The sequence below is a fragment of the Neoarthrinium moseri genome (genome assembly GCF_022829205.1).
Source record: "Neoarthrinium moseri strain CBS 164.80 chromosome Unknown scaffold4_Wmoseri_CBS_16480, whole genome shotgun sequence".
Lineage (NCBI taxonomy): Eukaryota > Fungi > Ascomycota > Sordariomycetes > Amphisphaeriales > Apiosporaceae > Neoarthrinium > Neoarthrinium moseri.
This window is the reverse complement of record NW_026055118.1, coordinates 132641-159161: the sequence shown is the minus strand read 5'-3', so window position 1 is coordinate 159161 and position 26521 is coordinate 132641. Positions and strand designations below refer to the sequence as shown.

At 56.0% G+C, this 26521-nt stretch overlaps 12 protein-coding genes across 12 annotated transcripts; 7 read left to right on the top strand and 5 right to left on the bottom strand.

The window, feature by feature from the left end:
- Window positions 1-1059: 1059 nt before the first annotated feature.
- On the bottom strand, window positions 1060-1792 carry JN550_001851 (uncharacterized protein; the record flags this gene model as incomplete). Its single annotated transcript, XM_049313081.1, has 2 exons — window positions 1060-1629; window positions 1742-1792. 2 exons carry the CDS (start codon window positions 1790-1792, stop codon window positions 1060-1062), a joined length of 621 nt encoding a protein of 206 aa, XP_049175912.1.
- A 397-nt stretch (window positions 1793-2189) lies between these two features.
- On the bottom strand, window positions 2190-3565 carry JN550_001850 (uncharacterized protein; the record flags this gene model as incomplete). The annotated part of the gene is made up of 2 exons (XM_049313079.1): window positions 2190-3280; window positions 3364-3565. The coding sequence occupies 2 exons, from the start codon at window positions 3563-3565 to the stop codon at window positions 2190-2192; spliced, it is 1293 nt and encodes a 430-aa protein (XP_049175911.1).
- A 917-nt stretch (window positions 3566-4482) lies between these two features.
- JN550_001849 (uncharacterized protein) lies at window positions 4483-6162 on the bottom strand (the record flags this gene model as incomplete). The annotated part of the gene is made up of 2 exons (XM_049313078.1): window positions 4483-6055; window positions 6119-6162. The coding sequence occupies 2 exons, from the start codon at window positions 6160-6162 to the stop codon at window positions 4483-4485; spliced, it is 1617 nt and encodes a 538-aa protein (XP_049175910.1).
- Window positions 6163-6578: 416 nt separating this feature from the next.
- On the top strand, window positions 6579-8855 carry JN550_001848 (uncharacterized protein; the record flags this gene model as incomplete). The annotated part of the gene is made up of 1 exon (XM_049313077.1): window positions 6579-8855. One exon carries the CDS (start codon window positions 6579-6581, stop codon window positions 8853-8855), a length of 2277 nt encoding a protein of 758 aa, XP_049175909.1.
- A 296-nt stretch (window positions 8856-9151) lies between these two features.
- On the top strand, window positions 9152-9569 carry JN550_001847 (uncharacterized protein; the record flags this gene model as incomplete). Its single annotated transcript, XM_049313076.1, has 2 exons — window positions 9152-9257; window positions 9388-9569. 2 exons carry the CDS (start codon window positions 9152-9154, stop codon window positions 9567-9569), a joined length of 288 nt encoding a protein of 95 aa, XP_049175908.1.
- A 2346-nt stretch (window positions 9570-11915) lies between these two features.
- JN550_001846 (uncharacterized protein) lies at window positions 11916-12487 on the top strand (the record flags this gene model as incomplete). The annotated part of the gene is made up of 2 exons (XM_049313075.1): window positions 11916-12230; window positions 12290-12487. The coding sequence occupies 2 exons, from the start codon at window positions 11916-11918 to the stop codon at window positions 12485-12487; spliced, it is 513 nt and encodes a 170-aa protein (XP_049175907.1).
- A 685-nt stretch (window positions 12488-13172) lies between these two features.
- Window positions 13173-13991, bottom strand: JN550_001845 (uncharacterized protein; the record flags this gene model as incomplete). The annotated part of the gene is made up of 2 exons (XM_049313074.1): window positions 13173-13706; window positions 13770-13991. 2 exons carry the CDS (start codon window positions 13989-13991, stop codon window positions 13173-13175), a joined length of 756 nt encoding a protein of 251 aa, XP_049175906.1.
- A 704-nt stretch (window positions 13992-14695) lies between these two features.
- On the top strand, window positions 14696-16912 carry JN550_001844 (uncharacterized protein; the record flags this gene model as incomplete). Its single annotated transcript, XM_049313073.1, has 4 exons — window positions 14696-14895; window positions 15148-15905; window positions 15962-16101; window positions 16154-16912. 4 exons carry the CDS (start codon window positions 14696-14698, stop codon window positions 16910-16912), a joined length of 1857 nt encoding a protein of 618 aa, XP_049175905.1.
- Window positions 16913-17698: 786 nt separating this feature from the next.
- JN550_001843 (uncharacterized protein) lies at window positions 17699-18778 on the top strand (the record flags this gene model as incomplete). Its single annotated transcript, XM_049313072.1, has 1 exon — window positions 17699-18778. The coding sequence occupies one exon, from the start codon at window positions 17699-17701 to the stop codon at window positions 18776-18778; it is 1080 nt and encodes a 359-aa protein (XP_049175904.1).
- Window positions 18779-19188: 410 nt separating this feature from the next.
- JN550_001842 (uncharacterized protein) lies at window positions 19189-19764 on the bottom strand (the record flags this gene model as incomplete). The annotated part of the gene is made up of 3 exons (XM_049313071.1): window positions 19189-19315; window positions 19384-19622; window positions 19750-19764. 3 exons carry the CDS (start codon window positions 19762-19764, stop codon window positions 19189-19191), a joined length of 381 nt encoding a protein of 126 aa, XP_049175903.1.
- Window positions 19765-21491: 1727 nt separating this feature from the next.
- Window positions 21492-23188, top strand: JN550_001841 (uncharacterized protein; the record flags this gene model as incomplete). Its single annotated transcript, XM_049313070.1, has 2 exons — window positions 21492-22683; window positions 22752-23188. The coding sequence occupies 2 exons, from the start codon at window positions 21492-21494 to the stop codon at window positions 23186-23188; spliced, it is 1629 nt and encodes a 542-aa protein (XP_049175902.1).
- Window positions 23189-24172: 984 nt separating this feature from the next.
- On the top strand, window positions 24173-26433 carry JN550_001840 (uncharacterized protein; the record flags this gene model as incomplete). The annotated part of the gene is made up of 4 exons (XM_049313068.1): window positions 24173-24305; window positions 24507-24534; window positions 24608-26229; window positions 26321-26433. 4 exons carry the CDS (start codon window positions 24173-24175, stop codon window positions 26431-26433), a joined length of 1896 nt encoding a protein of 631 aa, XP_049175901.1.
- Window positions 26434-26521: the final 88 nt, after the last annotated feature.

Genomic DNA, 26521 nt, shown 5'->3' with positions numbered 1-26521 from the left:
CTCGTCAGTCTCTATCACTTCGACTTCTGCCTCGAGGGCAAGTCAAGCATGCAACGAGAGAGCGGCCCCGTACCATGCATATCGAGGCGACCTTCGATTGTTACTTCAGCGATAGCACGGATACTCTTCAAGTTTATGGCCATGTCACATCACAGAGCCTTTGACTGGAACGTTCATGTATATCTATGTGGGACAACAAACTTCTGCAGCCGTGCTCACGTCCAGTCACCGAGCATCCCAAGGGATGCTCTTTGTATTTCGGTCGCTCCCATGGCTGTAACCAGGATTGTTTTGATCGGCCTCTATCTTAATTTCAATTGAAAGGGGTCAAATAGAAATCATCACAGATCGCGTGTACTTTCTCACCTGATCACCTCGAGTGACATCCTGCCTTGTTCTGACCGCAGGTGACTGATTACACGACGTTTCCGAGATTTCTTCACTGATAGTCTGCCCCAATTCTGGGCTGACTCCCTACCAGAGGTCTACCCTACGGAGAACACCTTCAGAGATACCCAATAGAAGCAAAGTATGTATCTGATAGCCCCCAGCTGCTGACTGAAACCCCTGAATGCTCTTCAACCACTATTACATGCCGATTTTGATACAGCATCAGAATCTCTCGACAGAGCTGGTTACGATTATCTGGACGAATCTACCTGCTGGCATATCCATCGTAGTTTGTACTTGCTCGGCGACTCGACTGTGTGACTATCGTTGGCACGAGCAAATAAATGGCTGCACGATTGAAAAGTAGATCGCGGTTCTTCGCATGAGACCACAAAGCGTTTTAAACAATGTTTAATATGCAATCCTCAAATACAGATCTCGCCGGGCCACTTTCACCAGGTGGCTGCTGTCTTTGACTTTGACTCCAGAGGCCGAATTTATTCCCAACGCCATAGACGGAACGATGCCCTTCCGTATAACGCCATGCCAAATGCTCACTCATCACTAATCATTCCCTACTTGGCCACTTTCTCGCCTAGTCCTCCCCCCTCGTCCCTGCAATCCAGCCCCCTGCGGTCTTCGAAACACAGCGCAAGCCCGCGCTATCTGTTAAAGGGCGTTCACGCTGCCGGGGACCCAAACCTCGCCGATGCGCCTCATCTCCTCGGCGAACTTGCGGCTCGTGATGCGCTTGCCCAGGGCAGCGGCACCGGCGGCGCCGGCGGCGGCCTCGTCGGGGTCGTAGAACGGGTTCTGCAGCAGGCGGACGTAGGCGGTCTGCATGGCGCGGAAGACGACCTTGAGCTCGCCCTCCCGGAGGCCGACGCCGGTGGCGCTCGCGGCGGCGGCGGCAGCGGCGGCGGCGCTCTTGGAGGAGGACGCCGTGCTGCCGCCGGTGCGGTCCAGGGTGCGGCCGCGCATGTCGACGACGACGACGAACTTGACGCCCGTGTTGGTCTCCCAGCCGTAGGCGGCCAGGCGGTCGTCGACGGCGTGCAGCAGGCCGAAGTCGCCCGACAGCAGGGTGCCCGAGGCCGAGGCGTGGCGGGCGCGGCTGGCGAAGACGTCGAGCGTGCTGGACAGCAGCAGCGAGAACTGCAGCGGTGTGCGCAGCGGGGCCGGCGCCCCGGTCTTGGGGTCGGTCGTCGTCGGGAGGATGGTCGTGTGCAGAGGGTTGTTCTGTGGGCGCGCAGGACGGTGTTAGCTTCGCTTAAGGGGTGTGGGTGGTCGGTGGCTGAGGATGAGTCGCGGGATGGAGGGGGGACGGCGTCGAGCCAGGGCAGAGACGTACGTGACGACCTATCACGCCCAGGCAGGCGATCGAGGGTATTGATGTGGCCATGCTGGTGGTCTGGCGGTGGCGTGTGTGCAGCTGGAGAGGTTCGACATCCGGGCTGGAGAGCTGGCCCCGACGGTTGGAGCTCGGAGCTTTGCCAGGCAGCCCCACTATCCCGGTCCTGGACTGGACCCGGAGGCGGCCTCGAGAGCCCCGTACCTCGGCGCAACTTTCAACCAGCGAGCACTTGTTCTACTGCATTCTTGGAACTTTCCAGTGAAATTTTCAGGTGTCATTTCCGGCAAATGGAGGCCGAACGGCTCTGGAAGGTATTGTGCGTGTCGAGTAGCGCCTGTCTATCCCGCGGCTTATCCCGTTACAATGTTGAATCTGCTGCCACTCTTACAGCCAACGTGGCTGCTCTGCTTGAAGCCACTGAGCAGTGCGCCAAATAGCCACAGGCCTATTCATCCTCATCATCTAGACACTCCGTTTTCTCTAGCCCTCTCAGCACATCCTCGATCTCGTCGGGATCAGTAATAGCCCACACGCCGCCGCCTTTGACCCTGTCCATCCCTCTCATGCCGACCTCCTTGCCCACGAGGTTCCTCCCCACCTTGCCCGGCCCGATGCCGAGCCACCGCCTGACCTTCTGCTCTTGATCCAGATACTTGATGCTCTCCCACCACTGCACCGTCTCCAGGCACTGCCGCGCCAGCAAATCCTTGACGTCCTCTGTGCTCTGAAACGGCCTCGCGCTGACGTTGCTGATGCACATCAAATCCGCCGGGAACTTGACCATATCCTCGCCTTCTCTGCCCCGGGCCCGGCTCTTCCCTGCGAGCAGCTCGCGGATCACCCCGACGGCGGGCCGCATGATGGGGCTGTGGAACGGGCTGTCGCTATTGAGCCGGACGGCCCTGGGGTCGTGACCGAGGAACTGGCGCACATGGGCGACGAGCTCTTTAATCTTCTCGATGTTGCCGCTAAGCACGATCTGGTTCTTGCTGTTCACATTCGCAATGAGCACCTGGTCGATGGGCTGTATATCCTCCGCATGGTCGCTCCTGGCCCCCGTCGAGCGATAGCCGACAAAGTCGTCAATGGCCTCGATAAGCGAGGAGAGGTACTCGGGCTCCGTGACCACGGCTACCATGCCGTAGTCGCCGCCCCACTGGTCCTTTGCCATCTGGGTGGCCTCGGCCATGGCCTCGGCGCGCCGACGGCATATGTATAGGGCGTCCTCAAAGGCCAGGATCCCGGCGGCGACGAGGGCGGCGAACTCGCCAAGCGAGTGGCCGAGAGAGACGTCGATGCGGTCGGTGAGCTTGAAGTCAAATTCACGTTCCAGGATGCGGAGGATGAGAATACTCGTGGCCATGATGGCGGGCTGGGCGTTAGCGGTTGCGGTCAGCACGCTCGAGGGCCCGTCGCGGATGATGGACGAGAGTTTGTAGCCCATGAGCTCGTCGATCTCGTCCATGATGGCCTGGGCCGAACGCGGGAACGCCTCGAACCAAGGCGTGATCATGCCTACTTTCTGGACACCCTGACCTGTTGCAACGCATGTGCGGTTAGCTTCCGGCCCTGTCCAGGGGCGGCGACGGCAATGTAGGGAGCTCGGTGGCTTCACGAACCTGGAAAGAAGATGGCCGTCTTCGCCTTGGTTTTCTTGCCCGCCGTGTCCGACACATGGCGGCGACCCGTTCCGTGAGAAGAGAGCTGCTGGGGAGCTATGCGCGCGCCGTCTCGGGGTCCGCAGCTCCAAGCCGCCGTCGATGGCAGACCATTGCGGCAGGTAGCTGCGCGTCGGCGCAGTGTGGAGGCGAGGACGCTCATCGCCGTGCGCAGCTGCGGCGGCGTGTCGCAGATGTCATTGGACTGGCCGGATGTATCTCCTAGGCTTCGGTAAGCGTCATTTACTCAGGCGAGCAGTTGGAATTGTCGGGTGCCGAGCGGCGGAAGAGGTGGCTGTGAGCGGTACAATGAGACCCGAATCGTCCCGCCTAGACCCCGTACGGTATACCCCACGTTCCCGCCCCAGAGCCGAGCTCTAAGCTAGTCGGGTATGGATGTCAAACAGTGGGTTTAGGCTAGCTAGCTGCTCATTGTGCAGATGGTTGTGCATATATTCGCTACGTACATGCCGCGTATGTTGTACCTACATACGTAAATGTTTCCAAAGACGCTATAGTTTCTGCAACAGTAATACAAGGCCAGTGTTTCACATTCACGCTCGCCTAGTATGCCAGGTATGCCTCGCCTCAGTTACCGAAGAGTTGGTCCTTTTGTTAGCTACAATGCCCCGCAACTGCTAAACTTATGGGGTGATTTAATTCGCCCTCCGCTCTCCCATCACATTTGTTTATCCCAATATAAGAGACCGCCCTCTCGCTAGGTCAGTAATCCACTACTGGAGTAGAAAGTAAGAATGCTTTCGTGAAAATGTCCGGTTGACGATACACTGTAGTAGCCAGTAGGGCGGTCTACAAACACACAAAGCCGGTCTAAGCAACTTGAACTTTGTCAACGTGGGAGGCTTGACCGGCCGGCGAATGGCCTGCCACTGGCCAGACGTAAAACCTCGCTCTACAGTGAACACCGTTCCGTCAATATTGCTACTCTCTGTTCGAGGGATGCGAGCGACACAAGATCATTGCCTCAGGGTCGTGATGTAATAAAGATGTCTCTTGTTTTTATATTTCACCGCCCCAACGCCGGCCATGCAGTGATACTCCAAATGCCCCGGGTCTAACCTAACACCGTATCTCAACGCCGCCTTTGCTGATGGTCAAATACTTGACGCCTTTGTATGGCTTCACCCCCTCGCCGAGACCCCGACTCCTCTTTGTGTCCACCACGATGCTCTCGATCTTCACTCCACTTGGCACCCATCCCTTGACGGAGAAACTGACCGACGCAGAGCTGGGCATCAGAATCTTATTCTGTGCAGCCTTCTTCGCGTCTTTCTCGTCTTCCGTGTCTTTGGTCTGCACTGCTTTAGGTTCAGGGGTACTCTGGTATGGTTCATCATACGAATAGTCCTTGCCGAAGCCAAACCCCGTCGGATCGTCGTCCTCGTTGTCATCCGTGAAGGCTCCTAGAACAGTTGCTTTGAGACTGAAATATGAGGCCCCGGAAGAAAGTTCTTTCCGTGGGATATGCCATTCCAAAGCCTTGTCCCCTGGGTTGTAGGTGGCGTCACCCTTGCTTGGCCGTACATCGGAGAGATTCCTAACGTCTGAGGGCAGCGGCACCGTGACGATGACGTCGTGAAGTGAAGGAGACGCAGCCGTGCCCGTGTGCGGCCCACCGAAGGCCCTGCCTCCAGATGACCCGCCGCGACTGGATGGGCCGAACGAGCTTGTGGTTCCGGGAATCCTGTTGACGTTGAGTCTCACATCGAAATCGGAGCCTGTAGGTCCCAGGCCTGTCTTGACTTCAATGCCCACGGGAAGTTTCAGGTTGTTTGCACCGAGGTTTCCGCTCTTTCCGTTAGTAAAAGGAAGCAAGTCTACTTCGTAACCAGCCAGAATGAAGCGCCCATCGGGTGGAATAAAGCTGAGGTCGCCTGGGCTGTCCCGCCATCGGTTCAGTCGCACACAAGGGTGAAAGACTGGCAGCTCCATGACGCTTCCCAGATTATGCTTTCCCGACGGCCCGGTCAGGCTCATGGTTATATCAGGAACCCCGGACACCTTTGACGTAAAGGCAATGGTACCGTTCGCAAAGGCTGCAATAGGCCGGCCCGAAGGGGCCAACGTGACGGTCAATGTCTCGACCAGATCGGCATACAATTCGTTGGAGGTATGCCGCACGTTAGCTCGCCTCCAGGGCAACGCCGGGGCATTTTGTGCCAGCAATGACGGCGTGCTCGGGCTGCTGAGACTTGGCGTCAAGGCTGGCTTGCCTGGTAGACTGAGACTGCCAAGCAGCTTGCCCAAGATGCCCTCAACCTCGACGACATCTCGCAGCGCGTTGGGCTCTGTGGTGCTGACGGTGCCAGCATCGCACATCTCGGTCAGCAGCTGGGCCACGACATCGTAGTTGGCCTCGATCTTGTGGGCGAGGACAGGGGCGCCGAGAAACTCCTCGAGGGCATCGATGATGCGGTGAAGGAACTCGAGGACCAGCAGCGGCTCGATCTCGGCAGACGAGGTGGCCAGGTACAGCAGGTTATTGTGGGTGAGGCTGAAGACGAGGGTTGGAGGGTTGGTGTTGGGCAGATAGATCAAGTTTGGGCGTGGTGGCGGGTGGTCGAGGTAGAGCGGCAGCAGGTGAGCGGCCGAGAGCGGGCGGGAGCTGTAGGTATGCGAGAGGATGGCGCGGCTGTTGGCTGTTAGCACCACTGCATCGCATTGCGCTGCACTGCGCGCGTCTCCTGGGACTCACTTGTGCTCATCATAGATGTGCAGCGCCTCGATCACGCCCGTCATGGTGGTCGCGTTGTTGAGACCATCGCCGTCAGGACAATGAAGCAGCTGTCCGGCGGCGCCCGCCTTGGGGGTGGATAGGATCCAATGGAGGGGCAGCTCCAGGGCTCCAGCTGTGATTGAGGTCACTACGGCGGCCGGGCGGCCAGCCTACAGGCCTCGCTGCATTCCATACCGTACCTAGGTACCTAATTCCGCGCTGGACCACCGATGGCGCAGGCGCCCCCAGAACTGTGGCTAGTGGACCGGCCTGCCCAATCAGCGCCCAACCCTTTCCGCTGGCGGGGCTCTAGAAACTTTTCTATCTTATCGGACTCGAGTTCGCATTTTATTTTTCAAAGCAACTGTTTCAACGCCAGAGACAGCGCCTCAAGTCCCTGTACTCAACCCGCGCGTTCTGCAGGCTTTGTGTCAGAGTCATGGCAGGGACTAACGGCAGCATCTCGTCCTCGTCCTCGCATACTCTCACCCATGCTCCCGGCATGAGCTTCCTCTCTGCCTTCGCCGACCCTACCAAGGCCTCCGGTGCCGCCGACATGCTGGCCCTCTTCGAAGCCATCAAGTCGGGCAACCGCCATGGCTTCCTGCAGCCCACCGCCTCTGTCTCCAACGCCTCTCTCCAGCTTGCCAAGTCGACTCTTGACGCATATGCTGGCCAACTAAGCGATGAGCAGCAGCAGCGACAGAAGGAGGCCAATAAGAAGCGGAAAAGGGCAGACGGCCCGGCTGAGAAGGCCGACGTTCTGAAGATCAGGAAACTACATGTGGACGGTTTCGAGAGCGGCCAGGTCTGGCAGCAGGCGAGGCGCATCATCGCCAGTGCCCTCCAGGATTCACAGGACGCACTGGACGACCTGGAAGAGAGCAAGCAAGTCGAGTTCAATGGCATTGACGGGGACGAAGACGACCTCGAGTCTGATGAGGAAGGGCTTGGGTCCGTGCCCGAAGGAGACGAAGACGACGAGGATGATGAAGATCAAGATCTGTCAGCCGAGGACATGAGCGGTCTCATTGACGACGAGGCCGAGGAAGACGACCTCTCGTCAATGGAAGATGACGGCGAAGAAGACATCGAGGAAGAGGATGACGACGACGACGCCGAGGCAGGTCTCGAGGGAGACGCCAGCATGTTCGACGAGGAGGATGGGGAAGGCGACAGTGACGAGGCGTCGGAAGAGTTTGTGGAGGACCCGAACGGCCTCAATGATGGCTTCTTTGACATTGATGCCTTCAACAAGCAAAGCCAGTATTTCGAGAACCAAGATGCCAAGGCCGACCCCAACACGGATGTCGCAAGCGATGATGACGAGATCAACTGGCACACAAACCCCATGGAGGCCGGTGCTGCGGTCAATGGCAAGCGATCTAAAGACATGGATGACGAGGACGAGGAAGAGCTGGCTGGCGAGGAGGAGGACGATGATGAGGAAGAAGGAGGCCCCACATTCGGCGATATGGACCTTGATGCCCCTGAAGGCGATAGCGACATGGACGAAGACGGGGATGAGGATGACGCAGATGGAGGCATGGACCTCAATGCCAACGACCTCTTCTACAAGGACTTCTTCGCGCCACCTCCGAAGAAGGGCTCAAAGAACGGCAAGCCACGGAAACCAAGGCAGCCCCGCGCTACGCAGCCCGATGATAAGGACATAGACCGTGCGATGGAGGATGTGCGCAGGGATTTGTTCGAAGACGAGTCTGAGCACGAAGATTCCGACGACGCTCTGTCTGACGTGTCCGCCGGTGACCCCAAGTCTCGAAGATCTGCTCACGAGAGAAGGCAGGCCAAGCTGGCCGAGGAGATCCGCAAACTAGAAGCCGAAAACGTGGCCCAAAAGAAGTGGACCTTGACCGGTGAGGCCGCAGCATCTGAGCGACCCAAGCATTCGCTGCTCGAAGAGCATCTCGACTTTGAGCATGTCGGCAAGCCTGTCCCGGTAATCACCGCCGAGGTGAGCGAGAGCATCGAGGACATGATCAAGCGTCGCATCCTAGCACAAGAGTTCGACGAGGTTGTAAGACGGCGACCTGATACCGATGGCCCCGCCGAAACACGGAGAGGTCTGATCGAGCTGGATGACACCAAGAACAAGCAGAGTCTTGCCGAGCTCTACGAGGAGGAACACGTCAAGAACACCAACCCCGACGCCTATGTCAGCAAGGCGGATGAGAAGCTTCGCAAAGAGGAGAAGGAGATTGAGCAGATGTGGAAAGAGCTCAGTGCCAGCCTTGATGCACTCAGCAGCTGGCACTACAAGCCGAAGCCTGCAGCTCCCAATCTCACAGTGGTCGCAGATGTTGCAACTGTCAGCATGGAAGATGCGCAACCTGCTACCGCGCAGGGCGTCAGCGGTGGTGACAACACATTGGCGCCCCAAGAGGTTTACAAGGCCGGGAAGGACACGGCAGACAAGGGCGAGGTGGTCGGCAAGAGTGGTCTGCCGGTCGCTAGACAAGAGCTCAGCCGAGAAGACAAGACGAGGAGACGCAGGAGGAACAAGGAGAGAATACGCAAGGCTGGCGGGCTCGGTGACAAGAAGCTGTCTGGCAAGGCCCAGGCACAGAAGCAGACCATCAGTGACCTCAAGAAGGCCGGTGTTAAGGTCATCAACAAGAAGGGAGAGGTTGTGGATGCCGAGGGTAACAAGGCCAAAGCGGCCAAAGCCCTCTCAAGCGGCAACTTTAAGTTATAGACCCAGAAAACTTATACATGGCATAATAGCGAATCTTCTACATTCCATCGAAAGTCCCTCGGGTTAAAAGCCCAAAGCAATGGGCGACAAGTGTCCGTCGCCTTGAGACAGGATTTGTACCTGACCCCAGAGCTCATTGCCTAACTAGGCTAGCGCAGTCTCGACCAATTGAATGTGGAGACGGGTGAGTCGAAGTAGAGAAAAAAGCTGGGCCCTTTCGGAACGATCAACTTTAGTATCACCAACCTTCACACTCGTTTCGAGTCTTTGCGCCGGAGCCGCGCATCTTGTCCACGATGGCCCGCGACACCGATACGGCCTACAAGCTCGACAAGCCCGAGAAGCTGAATGACCTGCTCAAGGCCGACGGCGCCGACGACTGTGGTTCGTGCCGGGTGATCGGTACGTTCTAGCTTTGGTTTCTTCCCCCTGCCCATAGCTCCCTCGTTCCCCTTGCCCACTGGTGCAATCGACCGTAGAACCTCCCAATTGCAGTTTGCAGGCTGACCAGAGACTGCCTCTGTCCCCACAGGAGGCGGCGCCTTTCTCGCCCTCGGCGCCTACAGCTACTTCTCCGGCATGTCGCAGATCGAGCAGCAGCGCGCCAAGATCATCGCGAGCAAGAGCCTCTTCGGCGTCCGCAGCCGCAAGACGGGCATCGTCGCCACGAGCCTGGGCCTGGCTTGGATGGGCATCTACCGGCTCTTCATGTGAGAAAGCGGCGATATCACGGTCCATCTGGGAGAACGAGAGACAGAACGGAATTGACAATCAGGGCGCGACAGCATCGACGAGACTACATGAAGCTGTGGGGTATTGGGGGAGTGTCCTGGGAGGGGAACTGCCCTGAGATGCCGTAACCCGCCCGTTGGATGCCGAACTTGAAGCCATCCAACGATGGAAGGCAGCCTGGTGTGGCTTCCGGCTTGGCTCGGGGTCTCATGAAGACATACACTCGGGACTGCGGTAATCCAAGCGGAGTAGGGCCTTCGCAGGTTTAGGGTTAGTGACGGAATGGGACAATCACCACTCAACCACCGACAAAGCTCTCATGAGAGGCGTCATGTCGTGCGGCTATCTCTTGCAGTGCTACACGTAGTGGCCAATAAGCCCGATATGGAGGGTTTGGCTTCATAACAGGGTTTCGATATCTGAACCCTGGCTGAGGCCCAGGCTCACACCACGCTGTGGTGTATCGTATATAGAATGGCCACATGGGATAAATCAGGCAGGCCTCATTAGTAGTATTGGGCTTCACACATCACAAATCGAATTCGACGTATACGTGCTGTACTGGCGTATCGTACTTCGCAAACATATGCAATCAGATGGGCTATCTCCTAAAGTTTTCTCCTCTGGGTGTGGTGTCAAATTCAGCCTCGATTACACTGCTGTGGGTTGACTCTGGCATTTGAGCAGCACATTGGGAACCTGCCATGCTGTCATTATACCTCATTATGAGGCTGTTGGCCCGGATCATGTGATCACTTGGTAACATTACCTGAACTTAAAGGTTCTTTGCGTTGTTTGCGGATTTTACCCTGTCCTCTCACACGAAAACGTTACTGCTTTCGTCGATTTGAACTCTCTATCTCTCAAGAGGCGTACATAATCAATTACAGCGGTTGCTGCAGAAGGCCTCGGATTATTGACCTACTACGTGTTTACCAGAAAGGACAGGTTATAGCCAGCTTTGAAGGCAGGCTGTCTCAAGGGGAACATGGGTGATTTTTTTCGATGACCTGCCGTCTGTTTTAGTTCTCGCTTGTAAGAATGGTACTCCATTCATATAGACCTTTACTGCATCGAAGGGCACTGCAAGGTATAGAACTCTACGTTGTGTATGTGATATCGGGCACGTCCGGAGTGAGCACACCTATTCACACTAAATTAAACAGACGTATATTATTTTAGAGAACTATGTCGTTTGTGATATCGTATCAGCATCTGCTGTTACTCTATGACGCGCAAAAAGGAAGACGCGCAGATGTAAACTACGCGTCGACTTGCAAAGACATGCGCACACGCCACGACGAGCTTAAATGAGTAGGCGTGTTACGAGGTGTACTAAGTCGAATCGTTCTGAATGCTCGGGTAGGTTGTGACGTGAAGGCGCAATCTGGGTGGCTTAGTGTCTCAAGTCGACGACAATTCGACGGCCTCATTTGACCAAAATCATGACGACCCTTGAGACCCTTCTTGCGCACTGGCGGCTCGTGAAGCACGGGCGCGGCTTGTGGCTGCATCTGCCGGGGACTCGACAGGCCGGTGCAGGGTTCTGTGGGTTGCCGGGCCAAGATCAGAACAGTGCCATCCAATCAAGGGCACATCCCCCAGATCCCTAGCGGACAGGGATGACCGCATCGCCCCTCCACACTGGCTGGTCAACAGCATCGCACCAGGGTCCTGTGCAGCAACGTGAACGCCAGGAACAGAACTCTACGCAGTACATTCCCGCAAGGTCCTACTTGGCTGTTTTTACGGCCCTCGAGGACTCTCTGTTGTAGATGGTATAAGAATCCCATCACCCGCCTTTATTGCTCCGTGGGTTCGGGCGTAGAATGTTTCAAGCCGATTGTGAACCTTGAGTGGATCATTAGATGCCCAAAGAGCTTTTTTTCCCACTGCACATCATTCTGCATAGCGACAGCGTGCCACTAAACGTCATAAAGGACCCGCTATTGGCCGCTGCTGCCGATCGCGCCAGGGCGTCACCCAGCATCATCGATTGACACGGAAACGGGCATACATAGAGGGCAGCAACGAACCAAAGTTTGAGTTGCTCACGCGCAAATTAAACAGCAGGCCAGAATCACACCACTGGAGCAGCGATCTTCCCTTTATTGCTCTTGTGCCCCCGATCCGTCGAGTCCACAATATCAACAACACACAATCGCATTCTCTCAAGTCCCATCCACACCAGCAAGATCTCCATCTCCACCAACGCATCCCCAAGCTCCACCGTTTACGTCCCTACTCTCCAGCTTTGACACCTCGCGAAATCCTCAAGAGTAGCCGAGTTACCCACGAAAGCCGACCGAGAACCTCACCATTGTCGCAATGGAGTTCAACTTTATCAACAACGTTCTGAGGATCGTCCAGCTTCTGTGGACGCTGCTCATCACTGCGCTCATCGGCAACGCCATCGCCAGCTATGGCGGCGCCGCGGGCTCGGCCAAGTCGGCCATCAACTTTGCCATGTTCGTGGCAGTACTGTCTTGGATCGCCTCGCTCTACGGCTTGATCTCGTCCTTCGTCACCGCCATCGCCTCCCCCATCGTGCTCCTCGCGCTCGATGCCCTCGCAGTTCTCTTCACCTTCATCGCCGCCGTGGTGTTGGCTGCCAAGCTGACTGCCGTCAACTGCGCTGACTTAGTAAGTTGCAGAATATCTACCCGGCTTACCTAGGACACGAGCTAATTCACCATCTACAGAGCGGAAGAGCTAGCGACTACATCGCCTTCGGTTCGCCGAATGACACGAAGCAATGCCGCCAGCTTCAAGCTAGCGACGTCTTCCTGTGGTTCCTGTTTGCCTGCTTCGCGGCCACCATGTTCTTCGCCTTTAAGGCCTTCCGAGGCAGCGGTGGTTCCGTCCGCCGAGGACCCAACATGTCCCAAATCGGCGTCTAAGAACCTCTTCGAACTTTGGACCTGACAAAATACCTAAATCCTGGAAAGAGAATATTCGAGGACTCTGAGTCAGGATTAGACCGGTGTGGTAGTAATCTGGAATCTCCTTCGAGAGGTGATGATGTATGTGTTGAACACATCAGCTTATGAGACATGGGCGTTAAGGACATTGGGTTTATGGATACCATTCACGTTGGGGGGGCATCGTCATTACGACGTGGTGGAGATATTCTAGAAAGTGGTACATAGACTTTGAGAGGGTAGTCTTGTCTGTTTGGAAACATCCAAGTACTAGTATAATGTGGAAGTAATCCAAAACCACGGGTTAAGTAATGATATGCATTGATTTCGCGAGATATATCTCAGCATTGATACAACCCTGCGCACGATCTAGGGCAGCCAATGGACCGAACCCAGACCCTTGGTTTCAGAGTCATATTCAGTAAATTCGACTAAGTGGAACGTACATTTGAAGCTGACGGCTATTCTATCCCGGGATTTAATACGACATATTTTCAGTTGATTTTCTAAGCCTGATTAGCAGTACAAAGGCTGATGCCACTTTTTCGCTAGAACAGGAAAGAAAAAAAATTGTCCTCTGACTTCACTGATACGTTGATGCAATGGCATCGTATGCCACAGGGTAATTGTACATGTTGTTACATTCTGTATCTCCATGCGACCGTTAAATGCGCTCACTGGCCCATATAGCGCCTCTGCAACCGGCCCTGATGACCCCGGTCAGCAGCCAGTGCGGCTCGGCCTTCCTCGCATCGTGCTCGACAGCGTGGTCCAGGTGCTCGAGCTCTTCGTCCCGTATGCGCCTCAGCGTGCCGACTAGCTCTCTCAGCTCGTCCCCGACCTCATACCCCTCGGCCTCCCACTGCTGGAACATCTCGAGCAGGGTCCGGATCTGCTCGTTGTAGTGCGTCCCGATCTCGGTCTCCACGGCCTCGGTGCAGGCCATGGCGGCCTCGCGGCCTAGCACGGCGGTGCCCCAGCCGAGCCCGGTCGCCAGGACCGACCACACGGGGTACAGGGCCGTGGGCCGCACGCGGTGCTTGGCGATGAGCGAGTTGAAGGTGTCCAGGTGGCCGGCCTCCTGCTCGTACATGTGCCGCATGAGGGGCCGGAGGTGCGGGTGCGCGTTCACCATGGGCGGCGTCTGGGCTGTGTAGATGAGGGTGGCGGCGAGCTCGCCGGCTTGGTTAACGCGCAGCTACGTGAGAGACGTATGAGCGACAGGAGATCAACGCGAGGGCCCGGAACGTAAGGAACTTACCGCCGAGGACAGGAACTCGCGTTGCTCCTTTGTCAGGGGCTTGCGCTTAGGTTTCTGCGCATTCGAGTTGGCAGAGGCATCTTGCGCTTGAGCCGCGCCCTTCTGGGCTGTTGATGAAAGACAACGCCGGTTGGGTGCGAAGAGGGCGGGAGCTAGAAAGTCGTGTACGGGCAATTGGCCGCTCCTGCGCATAAAGCGCATTAGACTCCGGGTGGAAGACATGTTTGTACTGGTTGAACGTGGTTGAACGCCTTTCGTGGGAGATCAACTCGCGGCAGCTTCAAAATCGTAGTGCCGCCATCGAGCCATCAGGCCATCCAATAACTTACAGATGGCCCACCCGTCAACTCGGGTGTCCATGATGCATACAAAGGACAGGGATAACAAGCCGTAGCCGATAAGCTGATAAGCTGGATTGTCGACACGCAGTCTTGCCTGAGCTACGGACCTTAACTAGTACCGGTACCTTAGGCGGGTACCTAGGCATGGCTGGGCAGGCAGGGCCCCGGGGACAGCGAGGGCGGATAATAGAGACACCGCCCCGACGGGGGCCCCTGCATCGCCCATCCCGTGGTAGGTAAACCACCAATGACGGCCGCCCACCAACGACCAGTCATGAGGCTGAGCTCCCCAGATTTCGAGACTCGCATGTTTCCTTGCACTTTTTTTTCTCTTCCTCTGACGCCGTGCAGCCTCGAATTGACGGCTCTCCCCTTGTTTCGCCAGCAATCGACGCCCTGCGATCTATCTTCTTTATCAAGCCGTCCTCCATACCTTTGCTTGCCACATGTGCGCGTTCTAACCAAGTGTCTACATTCGATACCTCGTCTTGGGACAATCACGCCGGCTGAGCTGCAATTGCCACTCACATACCCCCGGTCCCCCTTTCCCTTCACAGCAAGACCCTGTAATCAATCAACAACAAGATGGCCGATCTCGACGATGCATTCCTCGAGCTCGTTGGAGGCGACGAGTCCGAAGATGAGGCCTCGGAGCAGGAGATGAACATCAGCCAGTCGGGCTCCGACTCCGAATCGCAATCACGGAAAAAGACAAAGAAATCTGCACCAGCAAAAAAGACCACGGCCCGGAAGCAAGATGACTCGGATGAGGAGGAAGGTGAAGCGTAAGTGAGAAGTCCCTCCTTCTGGGTTGCTCAGGTGGCGCGGCGTTGCTACCTCTCACTTCGCCCGCCTGACGCATTACCCCATCAATCCATCGACCGGTCGTTTGCGCCTTACTTGCCTATTCACCTAAACACGTTTGCGCCCGGCTTCAAACAAAGTCAAACATCATCGCTCTATTCGTTCTGCGCATATCCTTCACCCGAGCCATCCGAGTTCTAATGTCCTCTACTAACCATGGCCTTCACATCCAGCTCTGATGCTGAGTCGCAAGCATCACAAGACTCTGCCCCGATGGACGAGAGCGACTCCGAGGCCGGCTCCCCCGCTGCCAACAACGCCAACGGTGCTGTCTTCGATGACGAGGACAAATACCCTTACGAGGGCATGTTTGAGAGCGCTCGGGAGAAGGCGGATATCATGAGCATGCGTGAGGTTGAGCGTGAATCGATCTTGGCCGAGCGCGCACAAGAAATTGAGCGACAGCGGCAAAACCGCCTTCTTCGCCAGCTAGTCAGCGCTGGTGACAACAAGAAGCGCAAGGCCAACGACGCAGACCTCGAGGAGACGCAGCGCAAGACCTCCCGACAACGAACAAAGATTGGCGGCTCCAAGGTGGGCGAGACCAGTTCTGGTATCGAGTCGCTGAAGCGCGCTCGTGCTGAGAAGTCCGATCGCGCACGCCGTCGCGCCGAGGACAGCGAGCGCAATAAGAAATCGACCGCCCTCTCTCACGACAGCCCAGACCGTGATCTCGACGCAGACAGCGATGTTGAGTGGGGTGAGTCACGAAAGCGTGCGTCCAAGTCACGTACCCCCGAGGTCAAGGAAATTCCTCTTGCGGAACTCCGGGATATCGAACGTGTGCGACTTGGCCGAAGTCGCTTTGCTCAGATATGTTTCTTCCCGGGCTTTGAGCAAGCCATCACAGGCTGTTATACCCGCATATCTATTGGTCCCGATCCGAGGGCTGGAGACGGTATGAACCAATACCGGATGGCAGTTATCAAGCGTATGTTCCATCGGCGCAACCAGTATTTGGCAGCATAGCTAACTGCTGATCTTCAGGCTTCTCGACTGGTAAACCATACGCTATGGAGAAGGCAAACGGCCAGACCTTTGTCACAGACCAGTACCTGGTTGCTGCACACGGCAAGGCTGAACGAGAATGGCCTTTCGTGGCTTGTTCTGATGGAGCTTTCACTGAGGTATGTAAAGTTTCTCTTGGTCCACCAAGTTCACACATTCTAACATTCTTAGTCCGAATTCAACCGCTACAAAGCAACACTGCAGCACGAGGGACTGATTTTTCCCAAAAGACCGAATCTAGTCGCAAAGATCGATGATATCAACACTCTACGCAATCGTTCCTGGACTGACCAGGAACTGGACGAGAAGCTAAAGCGAGAACGAGGCCTACGTCAAAAGTATGCGCCTTCGGAGCGCAACCGTTTGATGCAGGCACTTGAGGAAGCGAAGGCGCGTGGCGACGATGCCAAGGCTTCGGAAGTGCAAGACCAGCTGGATACTATGGAGACACCGCGTCTTGCCTGGAAGACCAGCTTATCACCAGCCAAGAAGGCCGCCGCGCCGAGTGCACAGCAGGACCGTCTTGCGCAGCTCAACATCGAGAACCGACGTCGCAACGCCGAGGCTGTGCGCAAAGCACAACTCAAGGAAAAGGCCAAGGCGCGAGAGATCGAAGCCCGTGTCGCACGAGGCGAGGAGGTTTCTGAGGATACGTCCCGCAGGCTACGAACGCAACCCAAGTTCATGCTTGATGTCAATGCGCCGCCAACCATTGACCGCAAGTCGACGCCCCTGAACGGCAGCGGCGCCTCGACGCCTGCCAATGGAACGCCCAAGCTTGGTGCCAAGACCTCTCTGCCTGCACATCTGGCCAAACTGCAGAACTCTAACGGTACCGACAAGAAGGGAATACCACAGATTCATCGACCGCTTATGGATGATGATGTGATTGGATCTCTGGATCTTGACATTGATGTTGAGATTGATTGAGAAGAGCCATTGGCTAAAAAATCGGAAATGGTAAACTTCCTGCTGGCCGGTACATAGGAGCGACACAACCGTTCACGCGAAGAATATCAGTTTGGAACCTCCCTACAATCACTCGATGTTCCCTGGTACATATCCGTGCATGAAGGAGCATCTTTGACTTCTGACTTTCATAAGCTCGATGGCGACGCTTGCCAATCCGAGTACCCCGTGACATGTACCAAAACCCCTCGTCAGGCTCTCTTCGCCCATTTTCAGACTTTCCGTCCGCGCCAACGGTGAAGAACGAACAATGATCAACTTTTGCCCTTGCGATAATGTCAGACGAAGCTAACAACCCTCATCGTGGAGATTTTCTCACGAACTGGTGAGGGATTGGCGGAGGAGCATGGGTGACCCTGGTATCGTAAACGAGGCGACTGCATATCTTGATGGACAAGTCAAGCGATCCCAGTACAACCGGCTGGAGCACTGCCCCAAGACATCCAGCAGACAGATTCAGGAACTGCGCGATGGCTGCGTCATTCTCCATTCCAATAAATCTGCAGTGGAAAACTCCGACGATGCCGCGAGGCTCGGAATCAACGTGCAAGAAGACCCAGCCGGAGTTCTCTACCGCCACCAAGATACCACGCCGTCTGACACAAGCCATTTCTTAAGATTTTTCTGTCTTGATTGTCTCTATGGTGTTGTTTTCGGGTTTCAGCATGCATTGACGGACAGATTCAAATACGCATGGAAAAGACTATCCTCCAGACGAACGGCAAGACTGTCCATTTTCCTGAAAACATGGCTTCTCACGCGTCTTACTTTGAGCAACAATCGCAAATACAGAAACTTGCGGGAAAGGTTTCGACGGAACCACTGCTGAAACGCCGTATCAGCGTCGACAGCGAGACATTCCTCCTTCCGGCCACTCCCCCCTCTACCCCCAAATTTGAGCCTCTTACCGCGAGTCCCGCCAGCAATGGCACATCCATTAGCCCTAAGACCTGTCTCAAGGTCAGGCGCAGGTCGAGCGCCCGGTTCTCACCCCCTTCTCCGCCTCGGCTTCCATCCGTCAGAGAAGAGCAGTACCGCGCGCTCGACGGGCGCGTCTTCAGCCCTCAGAACCAAGCCTTCGTGGCCACTGTCACCCTAGCTGCTCGGTCGAGCACCCGGGCGCCGGTGCAGACGCTGTGGAACTCTATCTTGTACTCCTGGTTTGCGCCCAGTGAATACATCGTCGCGTGTCGGGATGGCAGCCTCAACGATGCCTGCGTGCTGGAGCTGAGGTGGATTGCTCCTGCGCCTGCGCAGGATATAGACATGGACATGTTCCCGTCGTTCTCCGCCATGCATGCTAGTCCGGCGCAAGAGGAGCCGGCCGCGCGGCGGTTTTCAGAGCGGACTTCTTCTCGGAGCTTGTCAAGAAAGGGCTCCCGGGTTGACTTGGACGATGATTTGGAGGCCGGTTTCGGTGAGTTGAGTCTAGGCCCAACGTCCTCGGCCTCGACAACGGCAAGCGGAAGGACCTCGGGCCCGCACGCCGGCGCCGAGCCGCGCATCCTCACGCTGCAGTACTGGTCGAGCCTCGCCGACACGGCCGTCGGATGGCGCACGGCGCGGGAGTCGCTCGCGCGGCACATGGCGGCCAACGTGGCGCCGGGCCGCCGCATGCTGTGCGCCGTGGCCATCGGGGCCCGGTTCGAGCTCTACGGCTGGGACGGTGCGGCCGGCCGGCCGGCGCTGGAGCGGCGGCACGCGGGCCCGTTGGATCTGAGGCTGCGGGAGGACAGGTGCGAGCTGGAGCGCCTGCTCGACTTGGTCGAGAGGCGCGGGCTCGAGTATACTAGAGCCGGTAGGCCGTGGAGCCGGAGGACTAGCTAGCCAAGGTGGAAGCCGGCATACTCCGGCGTCTTTGTGTAGCATGGGCCTAGTCAAGTGGGATACATGTTGAACACAAATGGGTAGCAAACCAGTGCTTTTGGGCAGATCCTAGGGAACTGACAGGGTTCGTCAAGTGAATATATGCTTGGCCACACGGGCTGCCATTCAATCCACAATGTAAAGAACTTGATTACGAAGTGCACATGATGCATACAAGTCACATATTTAACAGGGCCGGAGTGAACGGATGATGGTCCATAGCAAGCATGTATCATTGCAATGGAATGCCCAGTAAAGGGCACGGCTCTATACGGTTGCCGAACTTTTCCTTTTCCCTTCCCTGTGGTATACAGACCCTGAGCACCCTAAATGCAACTCCCCGTCCTGGTATCTCTACGGAATCGACCCGCTTACTCGTCATCGTCCTCAGCGTCGTCGTTAACGACGTTGAAGAACTTGAGCTCGTAAACGCCCTTGCTGGTGGAGACGACACGGAGCCAGTCACGGAGCTGCATCTTCTTGAGGAACTTCTTGGTCCTGTTGGTGTTGCACATGTCAGCATCACGTCCTCTGGCGACAAAAACTAGGACCGGGGTCCCACGTACAGGTACTTGAGGTAGCGGCCGGACAGCTCGTTGTGGGCGATGATCTCGATCTTGCCCTCGCCAACCTGGGAGATCTTGATGTTGTCACCGAGGTTGCCGACGCGGCCCTCGACCTTGATCTTGTCCTGGAGGAACTTCTCGAAGGCAGCGGTGTCGAAGATCTTGTCGCTGGCGGGCTGCTGGGCGTTGATGATGAACTTCTTGGTGGTCTTGCCCTGCTTGCCCTTGGGGCCGGTCTTCTGCAAACACAAATTGACCTTAGCCTACTGCATCACGCCATGATCTCGCGGGCTGCGGAGGGGGGACTACGCCCATTCCGCAGCGCCGGTAGACTGGGCCAACAGCAAAGCGGTGTCATATACGTACGGTAGTGGGAGCCATTGCTACTGATGGGGGTTGTGAAGGGCGCAAAGAAATGGTTATCCTGCGTAGGTCGTTCGGGTGGTGGTCGAGGGATGGATCTTGGCTGGTCGTGGAGGGTGGTCGAGAGGAAAAAGTCGAGCCACAATTTGATGCGAACTTTTCGGTGTATCGAGGGCCCCCCCCCAGGGCGCAGACTGGGTCCCCGCCGGCAGCGATAGGGCTTCGACATGGCCTGTGCTCGACTTGCCTGCCCCCCAGGGCCCCAAGCTGCCTCGGGGCTTTTTACCGACGATCTACCGCCCGACCGCTTGGTGATCGATTATGTAACCGAACCGTCTGCTTACTTAATGCCTTAAGTAGTTACATATACCCCATGTGCTGTTAGGCTTGATACAAGCACACTTGGTCAAGTTGAAATCATGCGACTATGGGGCAACTACTGAAACGGCCCGTAGCTAAGTGGCCCTCGGCATCTGGGGCCTCTCGACCACAGTCAAACACCTCCAGCTGGGTGGGCAGTCTCTGGCAGCGAGCATCCGTTATTGCCAATCACCGCTGGGCCGCACGATATGCGCATCATCCCTTGAATCTCCCTTCTCAGATCACCGATCACAGATCACATACACCTCATCAGACAGGGCTAGACTGCCTGCCTCGTACTTCCAAAAAAAGAAAAATCGGATACGTAGAGCTGCGGACGGAGATGAGGCCGTGTAGAACATCCTGATAATCTGGAAGAGGCCGAGAGGCACCTATGGAAATAGACGTTAGCTAGCGCTAAGCTTCTACCTCAACGGTCCGGCGCTTCATCTGTGCGACGCCCCCGACGCTTAGCGGGCCAAGGTGGGATTCCCAGGGCCTCAATCAACTACCTTCAGATGACATTCGACTCGAGGGGCTTTTGCAGCTGTTTGTGTCGTCCTTGACGAAGCCGACCTGTCGGACTATGACCAACGAGCATTGGTTTCCGAAAAGCACATGCGACTGGCTTTGGGCTGGTCGATGGTCTAGTGGAACTTCTCATTCGCCAATCATCATTTGCGATCGTCCACCATCCCCTGCTTCATGCATGCATCTCTTGACATGCGGAGTCGATGAGATGCCTCGGCTCCATCCCTGAAGCACCTCCAAACAAAGTAGTGTGGTAGGCCAGGTAGTAGGTACTGCACGACATCTGCCTAGGTCCCAGCTTTGCGGATGTCAATGACGATAATGACAGACAGGTCACTTGTGAGCCGAATGCGAGGAGGCCGCTCTGAAATGGCTGGACGCCTATTCGGCCGACTGACACTGCAATCAATCAAGAAGTTGGCCAACGTCAGCCATCCGTAGGCCAATTTTTTTCGCCATCCTAGGCTCCACGTTGCTAGGCCCAAAGTCCAGACGCCAGTCAACCCCACTAACGACCCTGAAACCCATTTGCGGTCAAGCTCCGGAGGCGTCGTCCGTCGAATTCGGTGATACGCTCTCTTCGGGAACCGCTTGCTACAGCAGGTTGCAAGGATAGCTGCGGCAGCCGGGGTCGAGATATTTGCCGTTTAGCTCCTGGATCTTCGCATACATCTTATTGCCTTTCGCCGTTCGATTTTCTTCTCGCTTCAGCTACTCCCTACTGTCCCTCCTCCCTGATCGCCTGCACAACCTCTGCCCACTCATTGCGTGTTGAGCTCATCCGACATCACACCCCGCCTCCACAAGCTCAAGTCGTAGGACGAACCACGGTGCCGGGCATCGTATCTGGCAAGATGGCGCACAAGACCACCCATAACATCAAGATTGCGCCGTTCGAGGCCACCCCTCTGGACGAGATCCCCAAGATCGCTGCTCTCCACCGCAGCACCTTCAAGTCCCAGAAGACCAAGGATGTCCAGTACAGACTAGTCCAGCTGCGCAAGCTGTACTGGGGCCTTCTGGACCTGACCGACAAGTTTGTTGAGTCCATGAAGCAGGACCTGAACAAGTCGGCTCATGAGTCCCACATGATGGAGGTTGGCTGGGCCATCCAGGACTGCCTCTACACCCTCCAGCACCTCGAGAAGTGGGCCGCCGACGAGAAGCCCGAGGATGTTGCCCTGCAGTACTCGATGCTGAACCCCCGTATCCGCAAGGAGCCCCTGGGCGCCGTGCTGATCATCGGCACCTACAACTTCCCGGTCAACTTGAATGTATGCCCTCTCATCGGCGCCATTGCCGCCGGCTGCCCCGCGGTTCTGAAGCCCTCCGAAGGCGCACCTGCGACCGCGGTCGTCCTGAAGGAGCTCGTCGAGAAGTACCTGGACCCGGAGGCCTACACTGTTGTCAACGGATACGTCCCGGAGACCACTGCTCTGCTCAACGAGAAGTGGGAGAAGATCTTCTACACCGGAGGCGTGAACGTGGCCAAGATCATCTCCAAGAAGGCAGCTGAGACTCTTACCCCCGTCACCTTGGAACTGGGCGGCAAGAACCCTGCCTTCGTGTCGAAATACGCCGACTTGCCCCTCACTGCTCGCAGACTGCTGTGGGGAAAGACCGTCAACGCTGGGCAGATTTGCATGTCCGCGAACACTGTCCATGTCGATAGGGAGATCCTGGATGACTTCATCAGGGTCCTCGACGCGACTTACAAGGAGTTCTTCCCCAATGGCGCCAAGGCCAGCCCCGATTTCGCTCGCGTGGTGAACCAGCAGCACTTTGACCGCATGAAGAAGATGCTGGACAACACCAAGGGCAAGATCGTCATGGGAGGCGAGACAGACAGAGATGACCTCTTCATCGCACCGACAGCAGTGCTTGTGGACTCAGCCGATGACTCCATGGTTCAGGAAGAATCCTTCGGACCCATCTGGTCTATTCTGCCGTATGACAGCCTTGACAGCGCTCTCAACGTTGCTCAGGAGATCGACCCGACCCCCCTCTCCCTCATGACCTTCGGCCGAAAGGCTGAGAACGACAAGGGTAAGTTTTGATTTATTTCCAGTCTTTATGGTTACTATCTTCTGGGCATGTTCTAACACTATTTGCAGTTCTCGGCACCATGACGTCAGGCGGTGCTTCCATCAACGACGCTTACATGCACGGCGCCATCGTGAACATGCCCTTCGGCGGTGTAGGCACGTCTGGCACTGGCGCATACCGTGGCAAGGCTTCTTTCGACACCTTCTCGCACCGTCGCACGGTTACCGAGACTCCCGGCTGGATGGACAAGCTGCTGAGCGTGCGCTACATGCCGTTCAGCCAGTCTGAGCTCAAGCAGTACCAGTGGATGAACAGCCAGAAGCCCGACTTCGACCGCGACGGCAAGAAGATTACAGGACCCGGCTACTGGGTGTGGTTGGTCTTCGGACTAGGTGGCCCTTCGGCCAAAGGTGCGTTATTCCGATGGCTTCTGGTGTTGGCGACCGGATATCTAGCTGTGAACAAGTTTAACTTGAAATCGCGGTGGTTAGGTGCTCAAGCATGAGCTTAATGACTCGTTACATTTGTACGATATGATACTCCCCCAACGCTCTCTATGCATTTCCCTATGAAGCAGCAGAGCCTAGTCCCGGTAATGCTTAATTTTGATCAATCCTGCATTGACCTTGCGTCTTGGCCCCTAAGCCATAAGCGAGCTGTTCCTACAGTAGGCGTGGTCTGCTTCCGGGATCCGCGGCCGAGCGGGCTCATCGAGGTACCACCCCCCATAACCCCATCCCAAGCCAACACTGCCCCAATTGCATGTACTCAACCGAGCTGCGGGTATCTAAGTTAGGCTAACTCGCTGCAGCGTACCAATGAACCGATCTCATCCATCGTGCAATCACATGTCGCAGCCGGCGGAGGGTTCTTCCTGGGCGCGGTCACCTTCTTTCCATTTCCTTTTCTTATGTCTATAGAGGGATATCTAGCATGGCGGGTCTGGTCGTCTGGATGATGTTTCTTCCTATTCTTGGTCGTCAGTCATTTCCTTTAGAGATACCACAGCTCGGCGATTGCGCATACAGTCGAAAGCAACAATTGATTCTATTTGCATGCCTATTTGCTTGTCTCCTGTTGGTCTCCTATCCAACAAGACGTTGAGTCCTGTCAACCCAAACTTTAGAAGCATTTTCTTTCTCGGCAAGCCTTTCAGAGGTATTTCCAATGCTTCTGCAAATGTACCGCCTAGATCATGCTGCGATTCAAGTTGAGCAATCGCTCATATTCACGCGCTTCCGTTCGGTCACGTAACCTAGCAGTATCTTGTCGTCCATGTGCCAAAGTATTCCCGGGTGTGGCCACTCGCGGTTGGGGAGACCATTTTTCCAGAAACGATGCGCTTCTCGCTGCTACGTAACCATTGATGACCCTCCAGGGAATGTTCTCATTCGCCTGCCGGTGGAAGTAGTAAGGGGAATGCTCGTATGCGTATATATGGTGAGGCATAGCTGTGGAGTAAAATTTTGGTTCTAAGTTGACTTTGAAGATGTTTCTCAATATTGGTATGCTTGAGGTAGACACCCCTAGATCAGAAACGGGAGAATTTAGCAAAGAACTCGATGTTCGCGTGTCGGGAACCGCGACTTACTTCGGCAAGGAATGTATCAGGTGCAAGTTGGGTGAGTCCTTGATACACGTCACAACTGCGCATCAGATCAGGGTTCTGTCCTGAGAATAGCTGTATGGCACGACGAGGTCACTTGTCTTGCATTTTCGCCGTTGGTATATAAGTTGTTGAAAATGATGGTGCTCCCGACCAAGCAGGCCCCGGTGAACAAAGAATGAGCAACACTTTTCTCACAACCAACGCTCCTTCGCAGGACCGTCTTCGGGCCAAATTCAAACCACGTGAGTGATAACAAAGAAAGCATGATTCACTTTATCAAGTTCCCCGAGGCTAGGCTGGTGCCATCCTCTGCAGCCTGGCAGAAGCCTCGAACAACTTTAGCATCATGTCATGGCCCTCCGTAAGGCCAACGCGACCTTATGGGCTCATCGACTTACTCAGGGAGCCTATCCCCAATATATCTGCTGAGACAAAGAGCGACGATGCGCGCCGGACGGGTTTGAGAGACACAGCATGGCTTTCACTCCATCCGAACCACCACGACCACGTCACGCGTTGGAGGAACTTCAACTACCCCGTAATCCGCGTGGCGCTGAAGGAACTCCTCGACGGGGTCTTGGACCTGAGTGCGAGCTTCTGGCATGACTACTGGCCGGCGAGTCTCCTCGAAGTGGGAGACGGACGCTCGCGCAATGTCAGGCAGCCCCGTAGATTTGAAGCGCTGGGGAACCAGCTCAATTTTGCCTTGTACCATGCCTTGATGCAGCGGACTCACGATCCGGCCGATCCGATCTGGGGTGCCCTTTCCTATACACCTGGGCATAGCGAAGAAGCAAAGAATGACGACTTGTCTCCCATCTGTTCCTTGAGCTATGACTGGGTGCTATTGGACTACGAACACTCCGACGAGAAACACGACGGCCAGTGCCAACCCGTCGTCATAGGCATAGACAGGTCAGTCGATGAATTCCCGCTCCATCTACTAGGTAAATTCGATGAGGGAGGACGACTCGATGAGAGGATCGAATGGACGCTTCGCCAGGTCGGGACGGTGTGCTGGTATAAGAAGACGCCGTACGCCTTCGTGATGACGCCAGCAGGGGCGACTATGCTGGCCTTTGGCGTTGGTGCTCAGTTGAACAGTTCTCCCTTACTGAGTGTAAAATACGCGGTATTTCCCAGAGACCACAATCAGCAAGACGTCCGCAAGATGCCCTTGCTGATGGCCCTATGGTCGTTATGTATGATAGGATGGAGTGACAATGCACGGGGATCCTGGAACGGCTCTGCCGGTGAGCTCAACACGTGGGTCCAGGTGACAGAGGGAAGGGGGAAACTGTATGAGCACAGCCGGCTCCGTCAGCGAAACAGGGGTCACCCGCCCGGAGCGGTGGTGATCCCCATGTCCGCTAGGACACCGGCACCTGTCTTATATCCTTTGGGGGTTGCTTTTAAACAGTGGCAGCCTGGAGACGTGGAAAACCCATTCACGAGCCTGCCAACATCTGCCGGACTGTCAGACTCTACGGTTTCGCCGTTGTCAGGGGTCACGGTTGCGGCCTCGCCTGCGTCGGATGCGTTCCCAGGGCTGACGAGATGGCGTTTAAGGGAAGCCGAACCAGTGCACTTAGATCTTCCATGTTTGCAGCGTCATTATATCTCGCCATACCAGCCTCCTGTAGCTCCCGAGGTGCCTGTTGAGGAGGAGGACCTACGTCGTCATGCTCCAGTGCCATTGTCAGTCGCGGCAATCACGGCATGTGTAGATACACCCGAGGTCCCGACCCGATTCCACCAGGAGCCTGGCGATGCCACCAGACTTGCCGCAGACACGGCCCATATAGCAACGGCCGTAGAATCTAATTCAGATGAGCAGAGAAATCAGGCCAGCGGTGACCAGGTAGCAGGATGTGCAGCTTGCCATGGACCATCAGCTAGTGCGGTTAGCGCCCTTGGGCACAATTATACTACCACGAGTAAGAAACGAAAAACGGGGCGTGGGAACACCGGAATATCCACCGATGGGGTCCGAACTGTATATATTCCTTCGGAACCTTGGTCTATGAGGTTACGCCCTCGGAAGAGACGGCCAGATTATCGCGATTGAGTATTCGGCGAATGCTCCCGGGGGTTGGGGTATGAGTCTTCCTGTAGAATATGGTCCCGAGATCGTACAATAATTATACACCTCCCACGCGGCTCGTCTTTTCCCACCACGTGTTACCACCGTTGCTGAAACCGTTGCTGAAACCGTTGTCTATACGCTAA